General features: G+C 41.4%; 1 protein-coding gene across 1 annotated transcript; it reads right to left on the bottom strand.

The window, feature by feature from the left end:
• Nucleotides 1-12,335: 12,335 nt before the first annotated feature.
• ZBTB21 (zinc finger and BTB domain containing 21) lies at nucleotides 12,336-21,799 on the bottom strand. Its single transcript, XM_075197296.1, is given in 3 exon segments — nucleotides 12,336-14,544; nucleotides 14,547-15,985; nucleotides 21,653-21,799. Coding segments are annotated over 2 exon segments (3,105 nt in total). The 5' UTR covers nucleotides 15,973-15,985; nucleotides 21,653-21,799; the 3' UTR covers nucleotides 12,336-12,865.
• Between the last annotated feature and the right edge of the window lie 4,937 nt (nucleotides 21,800-26,736).

The following is a 26,736-nucleotide window of genomic DNA, read 5'->3' on the forward strand; positions in this document are numbered from 1 at the left end:
AGTGAAAAATAATGTACAGTTGTCAGTGTTGATGGCGCCACCTGTTGTCTGTAGCAGGTATTGTGGCTAAAATGAAGTTCAGTATGTAGTAGTCTATCGCTTCTCGGCCTTTTGGCTAAGATCAGGTGCAGTTGTGGCAGAGCTGCATTTGGTCCCCTGACCATGGGCCGGGTGTGCTGCTCTGAAAGCCTGGGACAATTGTGCCTCCAGAGTGGTGACCCGGGGGTCTTGCGACGAAGGGGGTCCCCTAAGAGACCTTTTGGCTCCAGGAGTCGGGGTACTAGGGTCCATACTCTATAGAGGAGGGCCATGTGCACTTTTTTATGGTTTTGCACCTTTTTTGGGCACTTTTTATATGCAAAAGTGATGAAAATCTCATATAGGTAGTTGGTGGAACAAGATATCAGTATCTGCAGTGTTGCCTTTGCTGGTTTTGGAAGTGGTAATAACTGAGCACACCAGATTTGTTCCAATTGGTCTTTTTTCTTCAAACTCTAGATTTCTATTTAACTTTGTTAAAAATCTATCTTGACAACTCACCCCCCCCCCCCCCCTCCAGAAATGTCACACACAACTGCTCTAAACCAACTCACATGCCAAAAATGTTGCTGGACTGTGTTAAACCTTTTGTCTTCCATATTGCAGAGTGCTTGACTGCTGCATAACTGCATGTGTTAGTGCTACATTTAATCCAATACCCGGTTAAAATCTATATATTTTTTGTAAGCTGTTTAATTTTGTAACTTGTGTGAAAGGTGAGCAATAGGCTGAATAGTGAAAAGTGCTTAGCACTTTGCAGCCACATAAAATTGAGTATGCAGTAAGTGTATAGGACAGTGACCAGTATAAAATGTAGCTCCATAAGACAATATATTTATATATATATTGTGGCACGTGCACCCTTAGGCGATTCATAGATGGACAACTTGCTTGAAATAAACGGTACTTTTATTGTTCCATCACAATAAACAGGACGACACCAGGCAACCTAACACTGGCTAGCCGCAGTTTCCCAGTCCGGTCACCAGTCACTAGCTGGCATTGGTCGCAATGCATAGTAGCAGAGAACAGCCTTAGCTTGATGGACAGGTGACACTCCCACCTGTCCTTTAGAAGAAGGTCTCTTCAGGTGCTCTGTAGTTTCTCATTACAAAAGATACACCCCCTCAACTTTGATTTTGCTGTGGAAAAGATACTTTCAAAGCATGTAAGTTAAATCAGACTTTATACTTTTAGTTTGTCACACGTCTTACACCTGTATATCTCTGAACATAAGTGCACCGCTATACCTGTCTGTACCCCGGTCTGCAGCATTTACCTGCAGACTGTCAGTTGAATGGCTGGTTTTTAGGCAAGTGGAAGGATCTGAGTGACTTTGGCACAGGCCAAATTTTGATGGCTAGACAACTGGGTCAGAGCATCTCCAAAATGGCAGGTCTTGTGGGGTGCTCCCAGTGTGCAGTGGTTAGTACCTACCAAAAGTGGTCCAAGGAAGGACAATCAATGAACTGGTGACAGGGTCATGGAAAAACCAAGGCTCATTGATTTTCGTGGTAAGCGAAGGGTAGCCAGTCTGGTCCAATCCCCCAGAAGATCTACTGTGGAGTAAATTGCTGAAAAAGTTAATGCTGGTTATGACAGAAAGGTGTCAGAACACACAGTGCATCGCAGACCGGTCAGAGTTCCCATGCTGATCCCTGTCCACAACTGGACCATAGAGCAATGATAGAAGGTGGCCTGGTTTGATGAATCACGTTTTATTTTACATCATGTGAACGGCTGAGTGCATGTGTGTCATTTACCTGGGGAAGAGATGGCACCAGGATGCACTATGGGAAGAAGGCAAGTGGGTGGAGGCGATGTTCTTGCAGACCAAGTACACCCCTTCATAGCAACGATATTCCCTGATGTCAGTGGCCTCTTTCAGCAGGATAATGCGCCCGGACACACTGCAAAAATTGTTCAGGAATGGTCAGAGGAACAATACAAAGAGTTTAGTGTTAACTTAGCCTCTAAATTCCCCAGATCTGAACCCGATTGAGCATCTGTAGGATGTGCTGGAAAAACAAGTCTGAGCCATGGAGGTCCCACCTGCATCTTACTGAACCTAAAGGATCTGTTGCTAATGTCTTAGAGCCAGATACCACAGGACACCTTCAGAGGTCATGTGGCGTCTATGCCTCGACAGGTCAGAGCTGTTTTGGCGGCACGAGGGGGACCTACACAATATTAAGCAGGTGGTTTTAATGCTGTGTCTGATCGGTGTACGTGTATATATTACTCTCCCGTTTTCTATTCTACTTTTAACATAATATCCATCTGTGAGAATAATGAATTGTTATTTTGTGTCTCTTCTTTATACTCTCTGTCCCTGTCCCAAGTACAAACCTGAGCAGTCTCACAGAATTCCCAGTCAGTAGTCCAGTGCCTCCCACTCACAATGTAGTCAGAGTCATTGATTCCCAGTGGCAAAGAGCAGCTCCCAGCAACCACTCAGGTAGTAGTGTCAGACCTAGGTGCACAGAAGGGCGTCACTACTCTGCAGCCTGGCACTGTAATGCATACGCCATCTACCTTCTACACCTGTAAACCAAACAAGTCACTGCCACCTTTACCCACAGGCTGCTGTTGCTTTCCACAGACAGCTGCAAAGATGGAAATAACGTAGCTCTGTCTGTATGGGGGCTGGTACTGATAACTGGAGTGGGCACCAGAACAGCAACACTCATGAGTTATCACATATAACGGGCTTTAAAAACCTAACTCTTCTTAAAAGCCTTTCAGTCATCCACCTAACTACCCACCTGTCGGCTACCTCTCCCTCTCTCCCCTTCCTCCTTCTAGCTCCATTCGACCCTGTCCCCATTTCACTTCCCCTTAGATTGTAAGCTCCTCTGAGCAGGGTCCTCTATCCTCCTGTTTCCACCACTTTTACTCTGCTCTACAGCTACTCTTCCCACCTCCTTCTTTAGCCTCCAGCCCACCGATTCCGCTCCTGCTTTTCACTGCTTTTTTTCTAAAAGCTCTTAACCTGTTGCTGTGCCCACACTCCTGGGCACACCAGGTTTCCCGCTGTCCTGACTTTCCCTCACCCTTTCCTTAGCTGTGCTCTGAGCTTCCTGAGTTCTTGTGCTGCTCGTTTATTGTGCGGTAATGTTATACCTTGTACTGTCCTATTGTTCTTTCCTGTATGGCGCTGCGGACACATTGTGGCGCCTTACAAATAAAAATTAATAATAATAATAATAACATTACATGTATCAAGATTAATCCATCACCCAAATAACATCCTGTCTACAGTTGTAAAATGATCGGAACACCAACTGTAGGTAAAAGAGTTCTAGGGATCTCGAAAGTACTTGTGGTGGCAAGAGGTAATAAAACGCACTTGTCGTACTGTGTAAAGGACGGGTTATGGCACATGACGGCTCAAAAGGATTCCACTTGGCACTGAAAAGCGAGAAGGTACAGGTGGAGTTAGTGAAAAAAAACAATAGACATGGAAGACTTCTACTGATGAATCCTGGTTCCTGACGTTTCACACGGATGAGAAGACCAGGATGCAGCAAAAACTAAAATTAGTCCATAGGTCTTTTCTGATGGGTGTCGCTCGGTGGCTGCAGTGTAAAGGGGTGAGGTGCGTTTATGTCACCCACTTAGTACCTTGACAGAGGTAGAGCAGTATTTGAATGTCACAGGGTATCTAATCGCTCGTCGGGTGGATATTTTCAAAGCAGCAGTGATGCCATCTGCAATTGGAGTTTTCAGTAAGAGAATGATCCATGACAAGTCCTATAATGGAGCTGAAATTTGCCTGCAAATTCAGTTTACTATCCCATGCACTAGACTACCATCAAATATAATGTTGTAGATGAGATGAAGCACCTTGTTGATGTCCCTATAAATTCAACCTAAGAGGGCAAATGCATAGTCACCAAAATTTTTTAAATAATCTCCTGAGACACATTTCTTTTGCACAGGTGCATCTTACTACAAAACACTGTACTGTCTAGGTGAATAATGCTGTGCTAAAACTTCCATATTGATGCATTTACTGAACTAAATGAGCAAGTATTTTTTTTGCATTTGAAATAGCCCAATGCAATATTCACCTATAGAGTCTAGAAAATAGGCACGGATCATGAGAAATGCATTCAGCATAGAGTAAAACTGGATTTTTACAGTGAAGTAGGTCAAATTTGAACAATAGCCAGAGAGAAATCCTTCAAACCCGGGATAGTCGCTGAAAATTAGTACATCTGGTAACTGCACTGGAGCCCGGAGGATTAAAGATGCCCTTCCCTGACATATTATGTTACCAAACACTCAATGCCACAATGCTTTCAGCATAAGAGTAGTCGGTTTCTAAATGTGTGCAGCAATGACCAATTAGGAAGTTGGTGGCGAGTCCCCTTAGGTCTTGTCTCGTGACACTGAACACAGCCAGGGAAACGCTTCAATTTACAGGCTGGAGTAGATGACAGCAATGGCAAAGAACGAGGTGGTAACAAGTAAATGTTTATTTTGCTGGACTTTCCTGCTATTGCTGTGCATATTACTAATGTTTCAACAATCTTGCTAGAAAATAAAATTGCATGGAGGTGTATACATTGTGTTTTCAAAGCATGACAAAAGCAACACCGTAGACACCATAGACAGAATTCCCACCTATAGCTAGACTGTATCTCTCTTCTTGGGACTCGTCAGTGTAGGACAGGGTTTTCTACTAAGCAACAAATCGAATGGCATGATATTCTGCCCATCTTTCTTCAATGTTTTAATGAGGTTGTCTTTGCAGAACTTTTGCCTTCTGGGGAACAATAGAATTAAGTACAAACCATGCTGGATCCCATTTTCTTCAGACACGATTACCGGAATAGGCACTTCTCAGACGTGGACAAACAAATTCAAAAGACACATTCACAAATTCAAAAGAAAAAGTGTAAATTTATTAGATTCAACATTTGTTGGTCAACAGCTACGTAAAGAAAAAAAAAAAAACAGTAGAAAAAATTACAAAGAAACAATAGATTAACATTACATGACAGGTTAACAATTCTGTCTAAATTAGGAGTTATCAGTTCTGACAAAAGTAAAAACCTATTTATACTCAGACTCACTGATATACTGTGCTAAGAGCAGAATACACGGGCTACACGGTGCAGCGTTGTAAAACAGACCACTGATTTATCTTCCAAAAGCAGCGATTGCAGACTAAGAGGTATATTTACTAAATTGCGGGTTTGAAAAAGTGGAGATGTTGCCCATAGCAACCAATAAGATTCTAGCTGTCATTTTGTAGAATGTACTAAATAAATAACTAGAATCTGGTTGCTATAGGCAACCTCTACACTTTTTTAAACCCACAGTTTAGTAAATCCAGCCCTTAGAATAGGTACTCCGTTTTAGATCCATCTTTGACGACGGGGTTGCCCTGTGGTGGGATCAGCAAATCATCTTCACAGATTGATTTTTTTGTAAAAATAGGACCGAAAAGTCACTAGGATAAAAGCTTTAAACGGTGCTCATGGTATTGTGACACTGGCAGAACCATGAATGCTGGTTCCTGTAGTTTTAATCCTTCTGGCATTTGCTAAAACTACAGGGAGTATTGTTAAGGCATCAATCTGTGGAGATAAACACACTGCAGGGCAACATAGGAGGATGTAACCCTGCTGTCTATACGAACCCCCCGGGGGGAGCAGAATTCTCAGAATTATCAACGGAAAATAAATATGAACGACGCTTCCACTAATCTGAGAAAACTAAACAGATTGCAGAATTTACTAGACATAGATAAGCAGTATAGGTAGGTTTGGATAATTACACTCAGGAAAACTGCAGCTAAAATTCTTACCACTGATGCAATGAATTTAATTATATGCTGACCATATAAATAAATAATAATAAAAAAATAATTATTGTGTGTAAAGTATATATATCTCCCTGGAACTAAAGACATGCCACGTATAGTTCTATAGTACTGAACATAAAGAAGAGATATAAATCCGATGCACGTTAAGGTCATATTATGGAACACGTCTGCTATGTTATAATATAGCATAGGAAAATGGCGTAAAAAAAATAACATCAGTATTTGTCAAATACTCCGCTAATTTGTTTTAAATATTTTCTATTCTATAGCGTTCTCGTTCTGCACTGTTCTGTCAAGAATTATGATTTCAGGAAAGAAAAAAAAATGTAAAAACATAATTAAAAAAAAGTAGTGTGCAAACAAGATTTAAAGTACAGTGTGCAAAAAAAAATAATAATACCTAAACACATATATTTTTTATTTCTTAAACTGTTTATTTTATGCTATCACCTGATAGAAAAAAAATAAATCACTTTAAAAGTAATCTCCAAGTACTCGAATGAGAGCGGGCGTTCCGTTTTAACACCAGTTTGAGTTTAACGTAAATAGCACTTTGTTTCGGCCAGAAAGGAGAGCTTAGTTTATAGAACTATGCAGCTTGAATTGCTACCACTCCTTTCGTTCCCAATCGTTGCATTTCAAATGGAAAGTGCCAGAATTATTACAAATCTATTTTATTTCTAAAAAGTTAATAGATTATTTATTTGCATCTAGATGGGCTTGAATCAGCTAATTGTGTTATTGGCTTCTTAAATATTTTCAAATACTTATTAGAAAGCTTTGTTAAGGTAACAGACTAAGGGCTAAATCTGCCACTATCGTCTTATTTCTCTGCTGAACGGTTTTTATTAAATCCAACTGGAACTTCCTTGTAGGTGTGCAGCCAAAGTGAAATATTATGGAAAATCAGTAGAATTACAATATATCTTGAACTTCATATCTATCAGATTATTTATTGAAAAGTATAAACTCTAAATAATGGGTCTCATTTAGAGTCCGGAGCAAAGCAAACAATTTATTTATTTTTTAAAAATGGAGCAATTTTGCTTCTAAACAGAACAAGTTGCAAATGCATTTTTTTATGCAGATAAAATACTGTCTGCTTTTGTATTTAGCACACGAATACTGGGCAACTCGATTTTTACACTGCAATTTAGAGTTGAGCTAGAGTTGAGCCCTCTCTCAGCTCTAAATCTGTCCGTACATTTTAATTCCCTTGCAGAGCAGCATAGTTTTGTCAAAGTGCAAATGGGCTCCTTTTTCTGCATTGCTCTCAACCCTAAATGAGACCCGGTAAGTATAGTTTTTAAATAATGTGTCTTTAGAGTGTTCTTTTTAAGAACACTTTGAAACATTCACAATTATACATGTAAATATTTTGACATTTGTTTCAGATACATGGGTGACAGGTCGAAAGCAATTTTCCAAATCAAATTCAGTCAAGGTGCTTAATATCAAATTCACTTTTACATGTCAGAATAAGAAAACATATCAGTTTCCATCTGCCGTTACACAACAATCATCCTTAAATTAAAAGAAAATAATATTTAAGTAAATGTATCCTTCATGACACAAAGCAGGCCTTAGAATATATTACAATTATATATTGTTAAAAATAAAACTATTTAGATGGTAATGTGCAAAGTGCAATTAATCACTGCAATCATTTCACTTTGTAAAATGTTGAAAAATAGGATATTGTCTCCATAATCAGACCAGCCCTGTAATATTACCCTATAACAATTACCTGAATAAGTACTGTGGAACCTGGATAAACTTGTGCATGGTTTAAGATAGCAAGGGGTAAATAACAATTTTCTTTCATTCTGGGCAATACAATTTTTGTTTTATTATTTCGACACCTATAAAATAATAGTGTATTTTGATTATTTAGTTGTATTGGGTATAAGAACAGATAATTGGGGTTTAAAACCTATTCCATTCAAGTCATGTATAATTTGAGACTTTCATATTTCTTTTTTTTTGCAGAAAAAGTTTTCAGTTGCAATTGTACAAAACAAATTTCTACATCATATTACTATTAAACACTATATCCAGGGGCTTCATTTTTTGAACATATAGGGGTACATGTAGCAAGCTGAGATTTTTCCTGCGGGTTTGAAAAGCCAATCAGATTCTAGCTATCATTTATTTAGTGCATTCTACACAATGAAAGCTAGATCTGATTGGTTGCTATAAGCAACATCTCCACTTTTCAAACCCACCAGAAACTCTCAGCTTGATACACTTACCCCATAGTTTTACTTATCCAATATCTGTTTTTGTGAAAGAGCGAACACTTATTAACATGAAAGTAGGATATTTTTGGCTGGATGTTTACAGCGAACGCTGGCAGATTTGATTGTCACTGATGTTCCTAAGAACATGGCGGATGCACTTTTTTCAGTTACTATTGTAAAAAGTAACGCTGACTTTTGTCCGCACTTCTATGGGGCCATAGTAAAAATCAGTGTTACGTCTGTCAAAAACTATCCGTGCGAGGGGTCTATGCGGCCGTTTCGGAGGCATTTTGCGCGGATATTTAGGGAATTGAATCTGCCCCGTAGGCTTCATGAACCAATATACCAGAAAACAGCAGACTTCGTAGACTTTACTGATACATACAACACAGGTGTGACACCAGCCATAAGATCTTCAATACTTCACTTGAAATAAGAAAAGAAAAATAATAATAATCATTTTTCAGACAAAAAAAAAACACGGGCAAAAACTAGTTTGAGATTCAGTGAACATCATAACAGGTTGTATGTGACAAAGTAATAATTTATGCCGTAAAGGATAGGTCATGTACCCATACACAATGAGTTTCTGATGACCGATTAAGCCGTTTTAGACCTAATTTGCCACAAATCACAGTGCACAAGGGACCGAAGAGACAGCAGATCCCCATCAACATCTAATTGTGTTCTCTGAAATGTTGGACAGAACAGATGGTATCTATGATCAGACAAGGGCTGACTACACTAATGGTGCCCTGTTGGATCTTTCTGATTTGACAACATGTTCAGGTACGTACATTGCCAAGCAAAACAAAACCAGATTATTTATTTCTGTACTTTCTTCTTTTTTAAAATAGAGAATTTGTGGGCATTGACTTTCACTTGTAGCACATTAAAATTGCTGTTATCTTTCTTTTCATAGGTGAGTCTTTTCTGTAAACAGCACTAATACTTATTCACACCTACGAGTTATTCATGTGTTTTTGAACAAAAATATATATATATATATATATATATATATATATATATATATATATATAAAAAAAAAATACAAGACTAATTTTTATGGTCCTGACAGTATAGCGCAGACCTCAAGCACTGTACGCTGCAGTTAAGGACTGTTACCATTCAGTCAACTGAACGGAGCCTTTACCAAAGGGTAAAAAAAAAAAAATCCATCTTTATTTTTAAGTGTTTTTCGAGTGCTCACTTGAAAAAACAAATGAATCATGTAGTGAGTACTGAATTGCTGCCATTGGCTGATGGAGACAGCTGTTGTTGCTTCCCAATGGGCCAGTAGTATGAGAGAAGTAGCTAAATGTGACATTAGATTAAACACCAAATTATTTGTTTTCACTTTGAGGTAGATTTATAAAACCTTCCTTCTAAAGGAGAAGTGGAGCTGTTGCCCATAGGAACCTATCAGATTCTAGCTATCGTGTTCTAGAATTTCCAAGTTAAATATCAACCTATCAGATTCTAGCTATTGTGTTCTAGAATGTACTAGATAAATGATAGCAACCAGTTTACAGCTAGCATTGAACACAGAGTAATGGGAGTTTTATTAAATGACCAGTTATGGGCAATCCTATAATACTGTACTTTGTAGAGATCTGTGTAATATAAAACAATTTATTAAACTTGTGCTTGAATTTATTCTTGTTAGTTTTCAAGGCAAGAAAGAACTTATCTGCACATAGGTAGAGAAAAACGGCTTTCTCCACACTTTCTACAATTAGAATGAGGGGTTAACAAATAATACACCTAGGTCTGGGCATAGGGTATAATTGTACTCACACACAGTAGATTGGTTGTACCTAAAGCTAACGGAAACAAACTTGTCTGAAAGGCAGGTGGACTTTCCATATAAACCAGTGAAAGGAAACGGGCAGCCCAAAGGCCACATGCAGCCCTCTGTGTCTTTACCTACAGGTCCCAGGTCCTTCGGTCTCTGCTTTATACCCCGCCGAGGTTCACCCTGTTGCTGGGGCCATGGGGGGAGCCCCAGCTGATCTTATTCATCACGTGACCTAGAGGTCACCCAGCTCCAGGAGCGCAGAGGAGCAGGGACGTGGAGACTGCACCACATGGTCTCCCTCCTTCCTCTGTGGGAAAGGCCTGGGAGAGTCCCGCTTACTGCATTTAAGCAAGGTAAGGAGTCTTTAGGCAGGGCATTATACATTATTAGATTATTAGTGGGGGATTACCGATACTGGGCATGTGGATATCAGGAGTAAGGGTGGGGATTTTAGTATACTGTTAAAATTAAATTAGTGTTTCTTTAGGGAGGTAAGAGAGGATTTTTAGCATAAATGGAGCTTTAATGGGCGTTTGGGGGCATTTTGGATGCATGAGTGTTGTGTGTGGGGGGGTTTGAATGACATGATTAAATCTATAAGGTGCTTTTTGGTATATATACTAAGGGCACATGGTGTTGTTGTTTGATTAAATGTATTATTTATATTTATCACTGGTTTAGGGTAATGTACGGCTCTTTAGAAGGTTAGAGGGCCGCCCATGGAGCCATTGAATTATTTCAAGTTGACCATCTCTGTTTTAAACCAATTACATGCAAATTGCAGGGAAGATTAACAAAAAAAAACAATAAAACAAAGATACACAGGCGAGACATACTTTCCATTTACATTGAACTGTAGAGAGTATATTTGCTTCATAATTGTGCAACTGCAAAATTGGTAAGTGATGTTCAACTGAAAATACCCGGCCGACCCATCAAAACAAAAAGACAGTTTTACAAAACAATGGATCCAATAATTGGGAGTATTCATTTACACAGGTCGTAAAATGCATACATGGTAGACTTTGTACTACTGAGAAAATAAATGTTCAGAATTTAAGGCTCCTACTTAATGAGAACACTTACATATTGTTGTTAGGACGCGGATTTGTTATAAACTACTTAAATGTCATTCACCAATTTCGGAAAAATTCTGTGCAAAACGTAGCGAAGTCAACTTTTCCTGCAGATAAACCTTAGGGAGTATATTTACTAAACTGCGGGTTTGAAAAAGTGGAGATGTTGCCTATAGCAACCAATCAGATTCTAGCTGTCATTTTGTAGAATGTACTAAATAAATAACTAGAATCTGGTTGGCTGCTATAGGCAAATATCTACACTTTGTCAAACCCGCAGTTTAGTAAATATACCCCCAGGACTTCAAGGAATAAAAAGTATAGTGGCCTTACAATTGCTATGTCTTCTGGGCACAATACATTTCCATAACATAACGGGTTAAGCTGTTATATTGTGAAATGTACTTTCATTAGATTTGTCGTCACTTTGGGGTGTTATATAAAAGGTAAAAGATTGGAACAACAGCACTATTTAGGATTTGTGCCAAAATACTGCTTTTAAGTGCAGTAGTCCGAAAATAAATATATGCGCTATCTTGGCCATTGGCCATGTCCCCAATATACAAACAATGACAGCAGAACACTGAAATAATCTAAAAGTTCAGAGACAACTTGCATTGATGTAGAACTAGTTAACCAATAAATGAATTAAAGAATGCATAACTCTCTATGCAGCTTACAACTCTATCCACATACAGATTTGAGAAGTGTTCCGTAGAGTAGGATTTAAAAAAAAAACAAAAAAAAAAAAAAACATTTAAACCTTCTTTTAAACTCTCCGTATGCAATGATTTAACACAAACCAGTATGCATAAATTCTTACCGAATACAGAAATGTGCAACATCTGTCTTTTCATGCAATTCTATCACATATTACACCTAGGCACCTACTGTATAATATCAAACTGGTGTAATCAGACAGAACTTTAGTAACCCAGAAATAAGGTGTGTTTTTAACTATTTACTGTTGTCATTTAACTAGTACAGCATAACATCTGAAACAGTTAAAAATGTGCTTCAGTTCTCAGTATTCAAATTACAGAGAAAATGGAATTCCAGTTGAAACAAAAGATTCTAAATTGTGCTATTGACAACAATGCAGACAGCAGCTTGTATGTCTCAATGCACTGAAAACGCTGTTAATCTGTAAACAGATATAGACGTGGGGCATTTCAATATTATATGTAGACAAATAAAATCTACACTGTTTAGATGCAAAGGACTGTTGGAGATGTCCGTTTGTACACGGAACAAAACTTAGTAAAAAGTAGAATCTAATTTTTTTTTTCACAAAAAAACAGATCACTTGAATAAAAGTTGTCAGTTATAATGACATATGGTTCAACTTAAATTATATAACCATTTTTTAATCAATTCTTATCTACTTAGCACAGTATCAATCCTCCTCTTGTCTAGTCGATAACAAAAATTTACCAAAAGTACGTGTCATGTTAAGTTGAGGTTCTTATATTGATTATTGCTAAAAGGTAACTAAAATACAAAATCACGTCATCATTCACTGTAAGCAGTTAGTCAATCTATTTTAGTCCCATTAAATTATAGATGTGAGGGGGTTTCCAAGAACTTCAAACAAGATCTTTGCACACCACCAACAAAAAGAGGGTGGAACTTAAACTTTCTATGTGACTGGGGAGGTAAACATGCATACTGAACAGGTTATCCAAGTCAAAAGGTGGATTAAGGGTTTCATTGACTAATAAAATTCAGGCCATGTTACTGCACACAGTTTAAAGTCTTCTCGCGACACCAATAGAAGGGGCAAGGCCCCGTTTTCTTTAGAGGTCTTCCACTTTGCATTTCTTGATTGGAATTGTCGGCACAATAAAGAGAGATATTTTAATCTAGCACCAAGGATTCAGTTGTGCGTCTGCTCGTGACTCCACAAACTAAATGCAGTTTTAAATGTTCTGTGACACAGTTTACACATGAACTGCCGTTTAAAGGTAATGGCTGAGAGCGGCGGGGCGTGGTAGAAGAGGGTATCCGACTCTTGAGGAGCGTATGATTTTTCTGTTGCATTTGATTTCTCTGGAAAAACTGTGCCACGATCTGGTTCTACGGGCTGTATTTTAGGAAGAGGGGGAGGAGGAGGTGGTGGTGGCGGCGGCGGAGGTGGCGGTGGGGATGGGGAGCTCACAGGAGCGCATGCTTCTGGTTCTTTGAAAGAGTCTTCCCCTTGTGCCATATGTGATTGAAAGTGACTCCAAAGGCGAAAGTTCGTCCGGAACGCTTTGTTGCATACGTGACAAATGAAAGGTTTGACCGAGCACAAAAGTTCCTGATGACGCTCTAGCTGCTTGAAAACTGTAAAGATTTTCCCACATTTTTCACAAGACCACATGCCGCGCTCCGAGCCAGACATGTCTTCCTTAGGACCATAGTGAGCGTCAGAACTGTCGTCCATATCATCAACAGGCTCTTCCTTGATCTTAACGCTGAATTGTTTTGAAATGCTAAGATCTTCAGGGAGACAGTTCGAGTCCTCCGAATCAAAGTTCATGTGTTCTGAAGAATCACTGTACACGCCATCATCTTTCGACGTAAGAAAGTTAATTCCCTTGCTAGATTCAGATAACGACTGAAGCCTTGATGGATTACCAATCTCTCCATTGTGATCAATCAAAGGCAAGGAAAAATTCTCTGTTGGAGTCATTGTGTTTTGGTTGTGGACTTCAACTTGATGGCGCCAAATACTGAAAGAAGATTTAAATGTCCGCATGCACTCAAGGCATGTAAGCTTCTTATATTCACACTTTGGTTCATGTTCGTTCTTAAGTTCTGGAGTAGAAAACCGTAGACTACAATACGGGCATAATGTTGCATTTCTACACATCCGTTCGTGGTTTCCCTGTTCGACAAACGAGGACAACTTTACATTGCAGAGTCGGCAGTTAATCGTATCCTTGCTTTCCACTGGGCTCTTTGGAGGTGAAGGTACTTTCGGCCTAATGGTCTTGTTGCCATATGCACATTTTTCCCCTGGATGCATTTTGCAGTGTTGTTTAAACTGAGACAAGAAACGGTAAGACTTTCCACAATGGTTGCACGTAAAGGCAGCTTTGGTTCTTGACCGTAAGCTTCTTTTCAGTGCTTGTGCTTGGCTACTTGCCGTTCCTGGAAAGCCCGTTTTGCCTCGTCGCAACTTAAACATAAGGGCTTTTTTAATTTCCCGTTCTCTGACAATGTCTATCAATTTCCTTTGGAATTTTTCATCCAAAATTGCTTGGGCACTTGATGCGGGCGATGGATTCTTCACTATACCGTGTTGTGTCTGACAATGTGTCCACACTTTAAAGTTTGTGTGGAATCTTTTGTAGCAAATGTCACAAGAATATGGTTTCTCAGGGTTATGGTACATGTTTACATGACGATGAAGACCAGCAGTCGATCGAAAAATTTTAAGGCAGTGTTTACATTTAAATTTTTTGTTTTGCCTGATTTCTGATGTAGTTTCAACTCCTATCTCCTTGCTGTCATCAGAATCTGAGAAATCAGCAAGGGCTGTAGCGTCTTCTCCAAAGTTACAATCGGATTCGGGGAACTGCTTGATTTCATCTTTACTCTTCTCGGCAGCATTCTTCTATCGGCTTGAAATCTTCTTTTCGCGGGCAGCCTACTTAAAGGAGTCCCATGTTCAGGATTAAGATGAAACGTTCTATTCTTTGCTTGGGCAGCATCTCCCACGGTTACCCTAATTATTTCTGATGGTTCTGAAGCAGGACTACTGGGCTCAGCCTTTATACACAGACCCGTTTCAAGAAGGGTATCTGTAGAGGTTGACTGCGACATTGTAAAGGGTCTTATGAGATCTACAGTGTTTTCTTGACCCTTATCTCGAACGCTTGCTTTATCCACAGCTCCTTTTAATGTGTGCCTGTAAGACGTCCCACAAGGCACATCTACTTTTGAGTGGTCTTTTAGGCATGACGTTCCTTGAAGAGACTGCAAGTCAACAGCTTGTGAGTATGCAGGAACCTGACTATCCATAGATAGTGATCTTCGAAGAAGACTTTTAACAAGTGGACCACTACGATCAATATGTTGACTTGACGATCTGGCAGAAGGAACTGTAAGTCCTATCTGGGAGTAATACATCAAGTTTCTCTCTTCTTCTTTAATCTGTGGACTATTTCTTTCTGCATCCTGTGTTGAATATGACGGTGTTTTTGAGCACAGTAATGAGGGCACCATTTTTTTCTTGTATATCTCAGATGTATTTCCTCTTAATATTGACCCACTAGCAGAAGGGTGATCATCATCTTCATCATCATTATCACAATCTTCAGATGTCTTTCTTTTCAACCAACCACTTACAGTTCGTTCACCTGAGGAGTTAGAGGAACCATGCCACTTCCTTTCAGAATGTAAGAAACTGGAAAGTGAATCTGATCGCATATAATGTTTAGCAGAACTTGCCTTCCCAATAGAAGAGGAGGGCTTTGAAGCCTGGCTTTTGTCCTGTTGTAAATGACAGATGTTCCTGTTTTGCGCCTCATTTCTGCTTTGACAGACTATAACACTTCTTTGTTGAGACCCACTTTCATCCTCCTCTTGGAAACCAGACTTTTTACTTGGACATGAAGAAAATGGTGCTTGAGGCGTTTTGGAAAGTATATTCGTTAGAAAACTGATACCTAGGCTGTAACCTAGTTCCTGCACAGCCGCAAGGCTCTCTTTCTCGGCAAACAAAGAGGAGGAGTATATGTAGTTCAAGACATTGTCAAATGCATCTGCTTCACAGAAGTCCAGCTGAAAGACGGTTTGAGACTCGTTGTTTTTATCCATAAACAAGCTGTGGAAATATTCGCTGCTTGCAGCCAACACATTTTTGTGTGCTCGAAACTTCTGGTCCCCAACTATCAGAAGAACATCACAAAGTTGACCTTTTAGACGCTCCTCATTTAAAGAGCTCAACATAGAAATTGCATGAGCTGGATTTATGTAATGTAGAAGTCCATCCATTGTTATGATTGATCTATAAGGGTAAAACAGAAAAAAAAGGAAAAACATATGTAGATATATATATATTTATCTGCAACTTTTAATTTTGTTCAATTTGTAATGCTGTGCATTTTTATTAAAGACCCATATAACAGCCAGGTGTCATGGCGATAGGTCTTGTTAATTCACTCAACAGGGCTCACTTACGAACACTAAATTTAGGTATAAAATGTGCACTAAACTATAGCCATACTTCCAAAGATTGTAAATAGGAACACATAAAATTCACATGTAAATCCACACCTTCTGTAAAAATATGAAAAACCGGAGACAAAATGCCCCCCAGTACTCCCAAAGGTCATGCCCCTGTATTGATCATAACCCCCCCTGAGTTTCTTGCCTCCCAGATTAAGGCTGACCAACCTATTTATCCCTCCCATTTGATTCTTCCGGAGATCATAAAACTCCAAAATCAACACCCCCATCCCCCTCCTCAAATCACAGCTGATCCTCAGTCACGGCAGAGCTCCCTCCCTTGATTCCACCCAAAATACTTCTCCCCCAGATGATGACTACCCCCTGCCTAATTGATCCACACATACATCCATGGTCCTTACCTGTGGCCAGGAGCCTCCCAGGCAGCAAAACAAGATTGTTCTTAGACAATAAGGTATCACAGCAGTAAAAGCTCAGTTTCGCAAAGGATTTGGATGCCCAACTAAGTCTTACGACTCTGATCATGTCTCACTCATGAGATTAAAAGCTCCGACCACTACACTTCATGACGGAAGGTCTAGCAGTGGATCAGAGTGCAACCAAAACATTCCTGTTCACTAGACAACTACATCATCGATGGCCCTGACGAATGGCTGTGTGCCTTCGCCCCCATAGTGAGTCCTTGGGGAATGCAGGCTGGACACAAGGGAAAGCCAGAGATACAAAAGCGGGACAGTACCACTGAAGGCAGAAGGCTTGGGAACCATGCATACCAATCACATACTTCTTTTTACTGTCTATCATGCACTATATACTGTAGATAAAAGCTATTTGCAAATGTTCAGTGCAAATATCCACCTAATTGCAATGTTAGTAAATGAGCCCTATCGACATACAGTCAACGCTATCTGCAAATTATTCAGAATACAGCTGCGTTATTGCAATGAAAAGTTACAAGCCATTGCACCAAAAAAAGTCTAACAGTAGTATGTGGAGATATTTACTCCAACAATAAAACTGAATACCTGAAAAAACTTCAAGTAAATTCAACAATTAAGCCCAAACTAGAATTTTTCAGATTATATTTTATACTGCCCCAAAGTGGTCCAACGTATACCAGGGCAACACTGTTCAGCCACACACAAGGTTTTGCTTACTTTTTAAACATAAAAAGCATGACTTGCAAGATAGCGGTATCCCATACACTTTGCAGAACAAGATTAACTTTACAGAGAAGACAGATAATATCTGATCCAATCTATGGCACTTAACCTGTAAAAGCACTACTTGGCAATCCATTTCTACTATTATGTACTAAAAGTGACAGGACACCTTGGAGCATTAGGTTGTTTATGTTTTTTGAGACACGTGGGATCCAACTTGGCATAAAATAATGCCAACGTTTGGTATAGCCAAACAGAATGTCATAAGCTAATATTCTCTAATATAGAACTATTTTACTTTTCTTGCTGCCCTAGCACTTAGTGGTTAGCACTTCTGCTTCACAGCACTGGGGTCATGAGTTCTATTCCCGACCATGGCCTTATCTGTGTGGAGTTTATATGTTCTCCCTGTGTTTGCGTGGGTTTCCTCCGGGTGCTCCACACCACAATCCAAAAACATACTAACACAGTGGTTCCCAAACTTTTGCAGTTCGCGGCACCCTTAGAGTCTCCATAATTTTTTTAAGGCACCCCTCCAAAATAATTACAGAGCAGTCCTGTTTTAGAAGTAGTTGGGTCAAAAAATTGTAATAAGTATTTAGGTCAGGACAGAAATGCTTATTTAGTTGTATGCAAAAATGCCCCCTCTGCATCCAGACACTCTGCCCTCTCTCACGCTGCCCCCTCTCACGATGTCCCCCCTTCTCTGCCCTGTCACCCCTCCTCTGCCCTCTGTCACGCTGTCCCAGCTCCTCTGCCATGCTGTCCCCCCGTCACGCTGACCCTCTCCTCTGTCCCCCTCCTGTCACGCGGTCACTCTCCTCTGTCCCCCTCCTGTCACGCTGTCCCTCTCCTCTGTCCTCCTCCTGTCACGCTGTCACTCTCCTCTGTCCCCCTCCTGTCACTCTCCTGTCACGCTGTCACTCTCCTCTGTCCCCCTCCTGTCACTCTCCTCTCACGCTGTCACTCTCCTCTGTCCCCTCCTGTGACGCTGTCACTCTCCTCTGTCCCCTCCTGTGACGCTGTCACTCTCCTCTGTCCCCTCCTGTGATGCTGTCACTCTCCTCTGTCCCCCTCCTGTCACTCTCCTCTGTCCACTCCTGTCACTCTCCTCTGTCCCCCTCCTGTCACGCTGTCCCTCTCCTGTCACTCTCCTCTGTCCCCTCCTGTCACTCTCCTCTGTCCACCTCCTGTCACGCTGTCACTCTCCTCTGTCCCCTCCTGTCACTCTCCTCTGTCCCCCTCCTGTCACGCTGTCACTATCCTCTGTCCCCTCCTGTCACTCTCCTCTGTCCCCCTCCTGTCACGCTGTCCCTCTCCTCTGTCCCCCTCCTGTCACGCTGTCACTCTCCTCTGTCCCCTCCTGTCACTCTCCTCTGTCCCCCTCCTGTCACGCTGTCACTCTCCTCTGTCCCCTCCTGTCACTCTCCTCTGTCCCCCTCCTGTCACGCTGTCACTCTCCTCTGCCCTCTCTGCCGCCCGCCAGCCATAAAACAAACAAACGCTATGACAGCTGCGTGAGAGAGGAGGATGCTGGGTCCCGGCGCCCGGCGGATTGGTAAGTGTTTCTGTTTGGTTTTTTTTATGGCTGGCCCGCGGCACCCCTGAGACAGCGCCGCGGCACCCCTGGGAGCCGCGGCGCACAGTTTGGGAACCGCCGTACTAATAGGTTAATTGGATGCTATAAAATTGATTCTAGTCTGTGTTTCTGTCTGTGTGTGGAATATAGACTATAAGCTCCAATGGGGCAGGGACTGATGTGAGGACTGATGTGAGTGAGTTCTCTGTACAGTGCTGCAGAATTAGTGGCACTATATAAATAAATTATGATGATTTTAAACCAGGGAACCTGTGTAAAGTCTTCCCTACGGTGAATGTCGTCAGTGGGACCTAGACATAACTGTTATTGACATACCAAACCGTTAGATGCGGGAAGTATCTTTGAGTGCAACATGCAGGGAATATCTGAGACAGAACACCCACTCAGCAACAAGGGCTTCCCTACACTGGGGGAAATACCTGATCATGCCACAAAGTTTCCTGTGCAAAGTAAGACAGTCTAGGCTTCTTTACGGAGCTGTGCATAGAGTTTACTTTCGAACCTGAGGCTGTGGACTGAAAGGCATGGCTATCATTAATAAACAGAACCTCAGCACAAAGCCCATCTACCAGTGATGCATATTAACTGGTGGTGATCGGACACAAATGAAACAGTATAGCCATCAGAAAGCTAATTTGTAGGAGTTTGAGAACCAAAGTGCTTTACACAATTTAAATCCCCCCCCAAGACTTTGTCAAATGCAGGCATTGAAAATATTCTCAGATTTGTACCCAAATTAACAGCATGCTTTCAGCAGCCACATTTTCCACATGAATGCAGTCGGTGAGCCCCTCTCCACAAGACGCTGGGATAGATCTAGGCATAAACTGAACCATACATCGGTTGCATGCAGGACCATTGGGATTTTGCAGTCACGTTTAGACAAGTTTGCTAATACTCTCAACTTGTTCACCTCCCGAAATTGTATCCGGCTCCATCTACATCTGTGAAACACACTTTTTCCCAGTATGTCACTGCTTAGGTCAGATGTAAGCCAGGGCGGGGAATATAAAGGTGAAGCTTAGGAAAAGTTAGTGGGTTTTTGGGCTAACTCAAAGCAAACAGCTCAGCCTTTGCTTACATCACAGAATTTGTACTTCCAACTGTAAATTGTGTGCTATTGCTATCCAGTAATTATGGCTCCTTAGAGGAAAAGGCAATTGTTGTGTCAAAGGGATGACTACTACTTTGGGTATGGGGATGTAATATGATAATATTGTAGAGCTGTGTTATCTGGGCATTAGGACATTATGCTTTAACTGCAGTATATGGTGGGCACTGGACTGTACAGTATGTGCTGGATATGATGGCTATATAATATGCCAGAAAGTTGAGTCTGATGTGCACATAATCCCCCCTCCTCACCCTAGTTACATTTTTAACATTGCAAAAGTGCACTAAGCATACTTTTTACTTTAATATTAAATTTAACAGAACAATAAATATATCCATTTTTCGCTGTACCATGTATTTCATTTCTTGATGTTCTGTGTGCTGATCCTTTCTGACATAAAGGCTAACTGGCACTGCACGCTAGTGCAGCAATTTCTTCATAAAGCATTCTAAGCTAAGATGACAGGCAAGTTATTATTTCTACACTACCCATAGTCTATTGTTCCAAGTTTTCAAGTGTCTTTGTATCTAGCTCCTAATGGATTTATGTCATTCTTTCACGAACATGGGTTCAACCCCAAAATAGTGTGTGTGTGTGTGTGTGGAAAGAGCAAGGAGATTTGTCCTTTGACACTTTGATTGGCCGCCATGAAGAAGCTATTGCAAAAAAAACCAAAAACATTATGGCGTCTGTACGTTCTTCCCGTGTCAGCGTGGGCTTCATCTGGGTGCTCCGGTTTCCTCCCACACTCCAAAAACATACTGGTAGGTTAATTAGCTGCTATCAACTTGACCTTAGTCTCTCTGTATGTTAGGGAATTTAGACTGTAAGCCCCAATGGGGCAGGGACTGAAATGAGGTCTCTGTACAGCGCTGCAGAGTTAGTGGTGCTGTATAAACAGCTGATGAGAATTTCATTATTTTTTATTTTTAAATACATGTATCCTATGCATTTCAATGCACTAACAATTTATTAAAGGAGGAATGACAGAACACTTATTTTGGAATTCTAATAGTAAATAATAGGTCACCAAATACAAATTAAATATATGGTCTTTGGTACATATATTGGGCACTCTTTTACATCTCACCTACACCAAACCCTATATGTTAGGGACATGTCATATTAGACCTAAATAACAGGTTGACAACAATTTCCAATACAACGTGTTAGTCACGTAATTATGAAATAGCCGCCATTTTCCCGGAGACCACTACAATGGAAGAATGAGGTAACTGCTGGCACCGGAGACAAACACAAAGCGCACGCAGACTAAGGAGCATCGGCCAATAGGAGAGTAGCGCAGGTGTCACCTGACCAAACGCAAGACGGATACGCTGCGCATGCGCCGCTAACTGCCATTTCTGACAGTGGGAGAACGCTATCCAGCGCATGCGCGACAGCGGCTCCCTGTAGAGAAGGGTGTGGGGGGGAAGGAGGCAGGCGAGCTGACGGCTGATGCAGGAGGGCGGGGGGACCTGAAGCCGCTGGGGGGGGGGGGAAGAGGGAGCGAGGATATGGAGAAACCACCTCAGAGTTACGTCAGGGAGAGGACGGCCTGGATGACAGGAATGGCTCCTGCCGGGAGAGCAGCGTGCGGATACCCACCGTCAGCCCGCAGCCGGGGTACCGGTCTCTTGTTCCCCCTCCAATCCCCCAATCATCGGCGTGCGCCTGCCGTCGTGATTCCATCCATCTTGAATTTGACGTCATCCCACACCAGAGATGAGGTCATCGCACGAAGCGCTCGTCACGTGCGCGGCCTCCCCATTGGCCGGAGCGGCCAGGGGGGCGGGGGAGAAGGGGGCGGGGCCGGCGCGGGGACAAGGTGATGATGATAAATGTTGTAGCTCTGCATGACCCAAGCACTGTGCATGTGGCCAAGCCTGGGCTGCTGGGACTTGTAGTTCCACAGCAGTAGGGTATGGCATGCTCACAGTGTTGGTGTGATAGATATATATATATATATATATATATATATATAATATGGCTGAGCTATAGAAAATTATATTATCCTTTATTTGCAAAGTTTCAATTTGATGCACATTGCTGGAATAACATTATATATATATATATATATATATATATATAAAGGGACATGCAAGGTAGCAATGAAATCTGCAAGTGTGTGCAATGAGCGCACCCTGCTCTTAAGAGCTTACAATCTAGCGGAGATGGTATTAAAATTCAACAACAATTATCTATTCTGTAATCTGCATCTGATGCCACACATGAGGTTGCCATATTGTACCCCATAGGTTATAATTGACGTAAAAGGCATTCTTTTTTCTTTTTAGCAGCAAGTGTTCTGTCACCTGCATGGCCGAGACCTCTCGGGTATCGTACCAAGCTGTAAGTGAATGTTTATGCAGCAACTGAAATGAAAGATGTTTAGATTTGATCTCCTGCAACTGTCAGTCTTATGGTCAGCAGCTAAAATATTTTCCACATTGAGACACAAGATTTAACCTCACTGTTAGGGGCATATTCAATTACAATTCTGGTCCGCGGGATCGCACCGGAATAGGCCGCGAACTTAATCCACGTTACTGCAATAACGTAGATTTTCGTTCGCAGCCCATAGGGTTGCGTACGAAAATCTGCATTATTGCGGTACCGTAATGCCGGCAATAACGCGCACTTTCCGTTACCGCGAACCGGAACCCTAATTGAATATGCCCCTTAGAGTGAGGTTGAATCCTGAGTGATGTAGGACATGTACCTTTTATACCCAGAGAAAACAATCACATTTTTATTCATTGTAGCCCGGTGGATAAATAACCATGCCTGTTATCCATTTCGCCTGTCTCTCTGGTACTCAGCGGTGTCAGATTTTTATGTTAATTTGTTACACACTCGCAGCGTTTTATACCACCAATTTTTTAAAGATTGCTGATTTTATACATGTCCCTCATTGTGTGCTGGACTAATATTAATGAAAATGGAGCACACAAGGGCCCTCCACTCTTCGCTGTATTAGCATGTATACAGCAGGGACGTCTACCTGTCACTTTTGGTGTGCTCTGTTCTCTGTACTGTGGGAGTTTCAGTACAGTGGTCCTGATGCTGAGTTGTGCATAATTTACGTCCAAAAATGTCGCCTGTAATAATTGTGCAAAAAATGAGTTTGAAATGCACCCTCAAAATCCTGTAATATATGTACGATCAATGAAGAAAGAACCTATCAGATTAATTCTCAATCAGATGCGGCTAGCTGGTGCTGGCAACTGGCCTCAGGCACCTGCAGTTGATACAGCTTTGACAGATGTCTCTGCATCTACCAGCAGGTCTGCAACTGTTTGCAATTATGCAAACACTGTTACTGTGCTCGACTGGTGTTAGACTAACCCCTTCCCATGCCCCCCCCCCCCCCCCCCCCAACTTCTCCAGATACATGCAGGCATAAGTGTACATGCGTGTAACTCTCACTACTTGTGCAGTTTTTGTTGTGGGCATGCGCAGTACAAATATTGTGGATTTTGCGCTCCGCAAACAGGTGTTTATCCAACTCGGCATAATCTGAGAACTCAGACCATATAAAAGCATTCGTCCTATTTTTACTGCGATTTTAGGTGTTAGCGGTAGAATAACATATTAAGAGCGTACAGGTGTGAATGAGATCTAAATGTGGCGTATAAAAGTTTAGGCACCCTATCAGTCCGTACTTGGTAACACCTTCTTTGGCACACATAGATTCCAAATGTTTCTTGGATTAGGAATATTTTCCATTTTTTCCTGTAGAACTCTTCTTAGGCTGGGTACACACTACAGGGTTTTCAGACGATTGTCGGGCCAATCACCCACTAAACGACTCTTTGGCCCGATATCACATTAGTGTGTACTTTGCAACGATGAGCGATTGAATAGTTTCATTTGATTTTTAAACTGCGCTAAAAATCTTGCTCAATGATGGATTCCAATTCTGCACTCACTATCAGGATCTCCATAATGTTTACAGAGTCATGGGGGTATATATTTACTAAACTGTGGGTTTGAAAAAGTGGAATGGTTGCCTACAGCAACCAAACAGATTGTAGTTCGCATTTATTTAGTACATTCTACAAAATGACAGCTAGAATCTGATTGGTTGCTAAAGGCAATTTCTCCACTTTTTTAAACCTGCAGTTTAGTAAATATGCTCCATGATCTTTTTAGACGATGGTTATGACCAATGAAGAGCACAGATCTGAAGGTAAATCATGTAAAACGTGTACAGTGTGTACACATGAATCGCTGCTGATCGGGACTTTTTTTTTCCTTTTTTTTTTTATCGGTCGTTGATAAAATTGTTATAGATAACACATTGGGAGAAAACATCTGTATTGAGTACCTAGTCTTACACAGATAGGGCTACTTGCATGCACTGCATGGTTGAGATCTCACAGATTGTAAATAATATTCAAGTTTTGTGACAGTGAAGGCCAGTCTTGTACATTCATGTCATTAGTCCCCCAGCCAATAAAGATAACTATTGAGATGTGGATGGGGGTTGGACCAAAATTAATTTTAATGCTGCCTGTAAATTCACTACCGAATTCTCAGAAGCACAAGGCATTTTCTGACGTCACCAGTTCCTAGTGTATTAATAGGCTCCGCTCAAAAACAGGTGACCTACTTTGTGTTAGAAACTGGGACATTTAAAAACCATAGAATATAAAATAGTATTTTAGTTTGCCCCTGAATACACAGTTATGTTTAGTCATGAGCAGGGAGCTGTTATCTTTTAGAAGTAGAAAACACAGAATATCATTTGTCTCAGAATAATCTGTAATATACCAGCTTTCAGTTTTGTTTAACAACATACTTTGTATATTGGTCTAAACTCTGTGTAAGAAACCCGTGCATCTGTAATATGGAAAGTCTTCAGGAGTGATTCATACTGATTTCTTGTGGAAATTTGTCTTGCATGTCTGAAATGTATACGCTACTTTAGAATGTCGTTTAAAATATTGTAAAATGTGTAACAAAGCCGGTGTTATATATTGTATATGTTACATATAGGCCTTGATTCATCTTCAGACGCAAGTCTGTTTGCGTGTCGTATCGTGTGAAAAAGCTCTGCGCATACCCCAGAACGGAACATACACTAATGAACGCAAATGTATGCAATTCATGTCCAAGCAGGGGCGGATCTAAATGTTTATTTTAGGGGGTGGTGTTTATTGATGAAACTCGACTCCTCCTCCTCTCCAGTCCCGACCCCTGTAGACCCTGTGCCCTACAACACTATGTCTGACAAATTAATGTATTTTAGGATACAAGTCGGTCTTATTTATAGCTATAAAATCACAATAATGAGATCAACAAATGAGCGATATGCCTGCCCAATCATCACACTGCTGCCCCCTTCATCACGTTGTGCCCCATCATCACACTGCTGCCCCCTTCATCACGTTGTACCCCTTCATCACACTGCTGCCCCCTTCATCACACTGCTGCCCCCTTCATCACACTGCTGCCCCCTTCATCACGTTGTGCCCCATCATCACACTGCTGCCCCCTTCATCGCGTTGTACCCCTTCATCACACTGCTGCCCCCTTCATCACACTGCTGCCCCCTTCATCACGTTGTACCCCTTCATCACACTGCTGCCCCCTTCATCACGTTGTGCCCCATCATCACACTGCTGCCCCCTTCATCACACTGCTGCCCCCTTCATCACGTTGTGCCCCATCATCACACTGCTGCCCCCTTCATCACGTTGTACCCCATCATCACACTGCTGCCCCCTTCATCACACTGCTGCCCTCTTCATCACGTACCCCATCATCACACTGCTGCCCCCTTCATCACACTGCTGCTCCCTTCATCACATTGCTGCCCCCTTCACGTTGTACCCCATCATCACACTGCTGCCCCCTTCATCATGGCCTTCATCACGTACCCCATCATCACACTGCTGCCCCCTTCATCATGGCCTTCATCACGTACCCCATCATCACACTGCTGCCCCCTTCTTAATGGCCTTCATCACGTACCCCATCATCACACTGCTGCCCACTTTATCACATTGTGCCTTATCATCACACTGCTGCCCACTATCACATTGTGCCCCTTCATCACACTGTGCCTGTCCCTGTGTCCAAATGCAACTGACACAACTGCCTACGACTTAAAGGACCAAATGGGGGTGGGGAGGGGTTGCCGGACATAGGCAGTGTACAGTAAGTGCCTACACAGATGTGACTGATTCAAGTTCAGGTCATCTTGTACGTACGTGTTTTTTGGCTATAACATTTGCATAAGCTACAGGCCAGGTGTAAGTGATGACTACACGTATGCATGCAAAAACGTGTTTGCAAATAAGAGCAGCAAAAAGAAAATGCACTTTATCTACAGTACTCATTAAGAACATCCCGATTTATTTATTTAATGTTGATTTTTTTTTAAAAAAACATTTTTATTAATGATCATAGCATTATGAGTTGTAAATAAATTTTATTACATTTGTGTTTTGTTTTATGCATGCGTTCTAATGGGACTTCATGTTGCGCATATACATGTGCATAATCGTCAGCCAGCAGCTGTCTGCAGGGGACCAGTTAGGAAGGACATGCTGGGTGAGCAGCTACACTATTGATGCTCTTCTCTTAGCAGTTCACACTTCCTGCTCTGCTGACCTTAGTCACACGTCATCCATATGTACAGGACATGTGAGGATCACATGAGTGTGTGCTTGCAATTTGTAAAC

Source organism: Mixophyes fleayi, chromosome 2, assembly GCF_038048845.1.
Source record: "Mixophyes fleayi isolate aMixFle1 chromosome 2, aMixFle1.hap1, whole genome shotgun sequence".
In the NCBI taxonomy this organism is placed as follows: Eukaryota; Metazoa; Chordata; class Amphibia; order Anura; family Limnodynastidae; genus Mixophyes; species Mixophyes fleayi.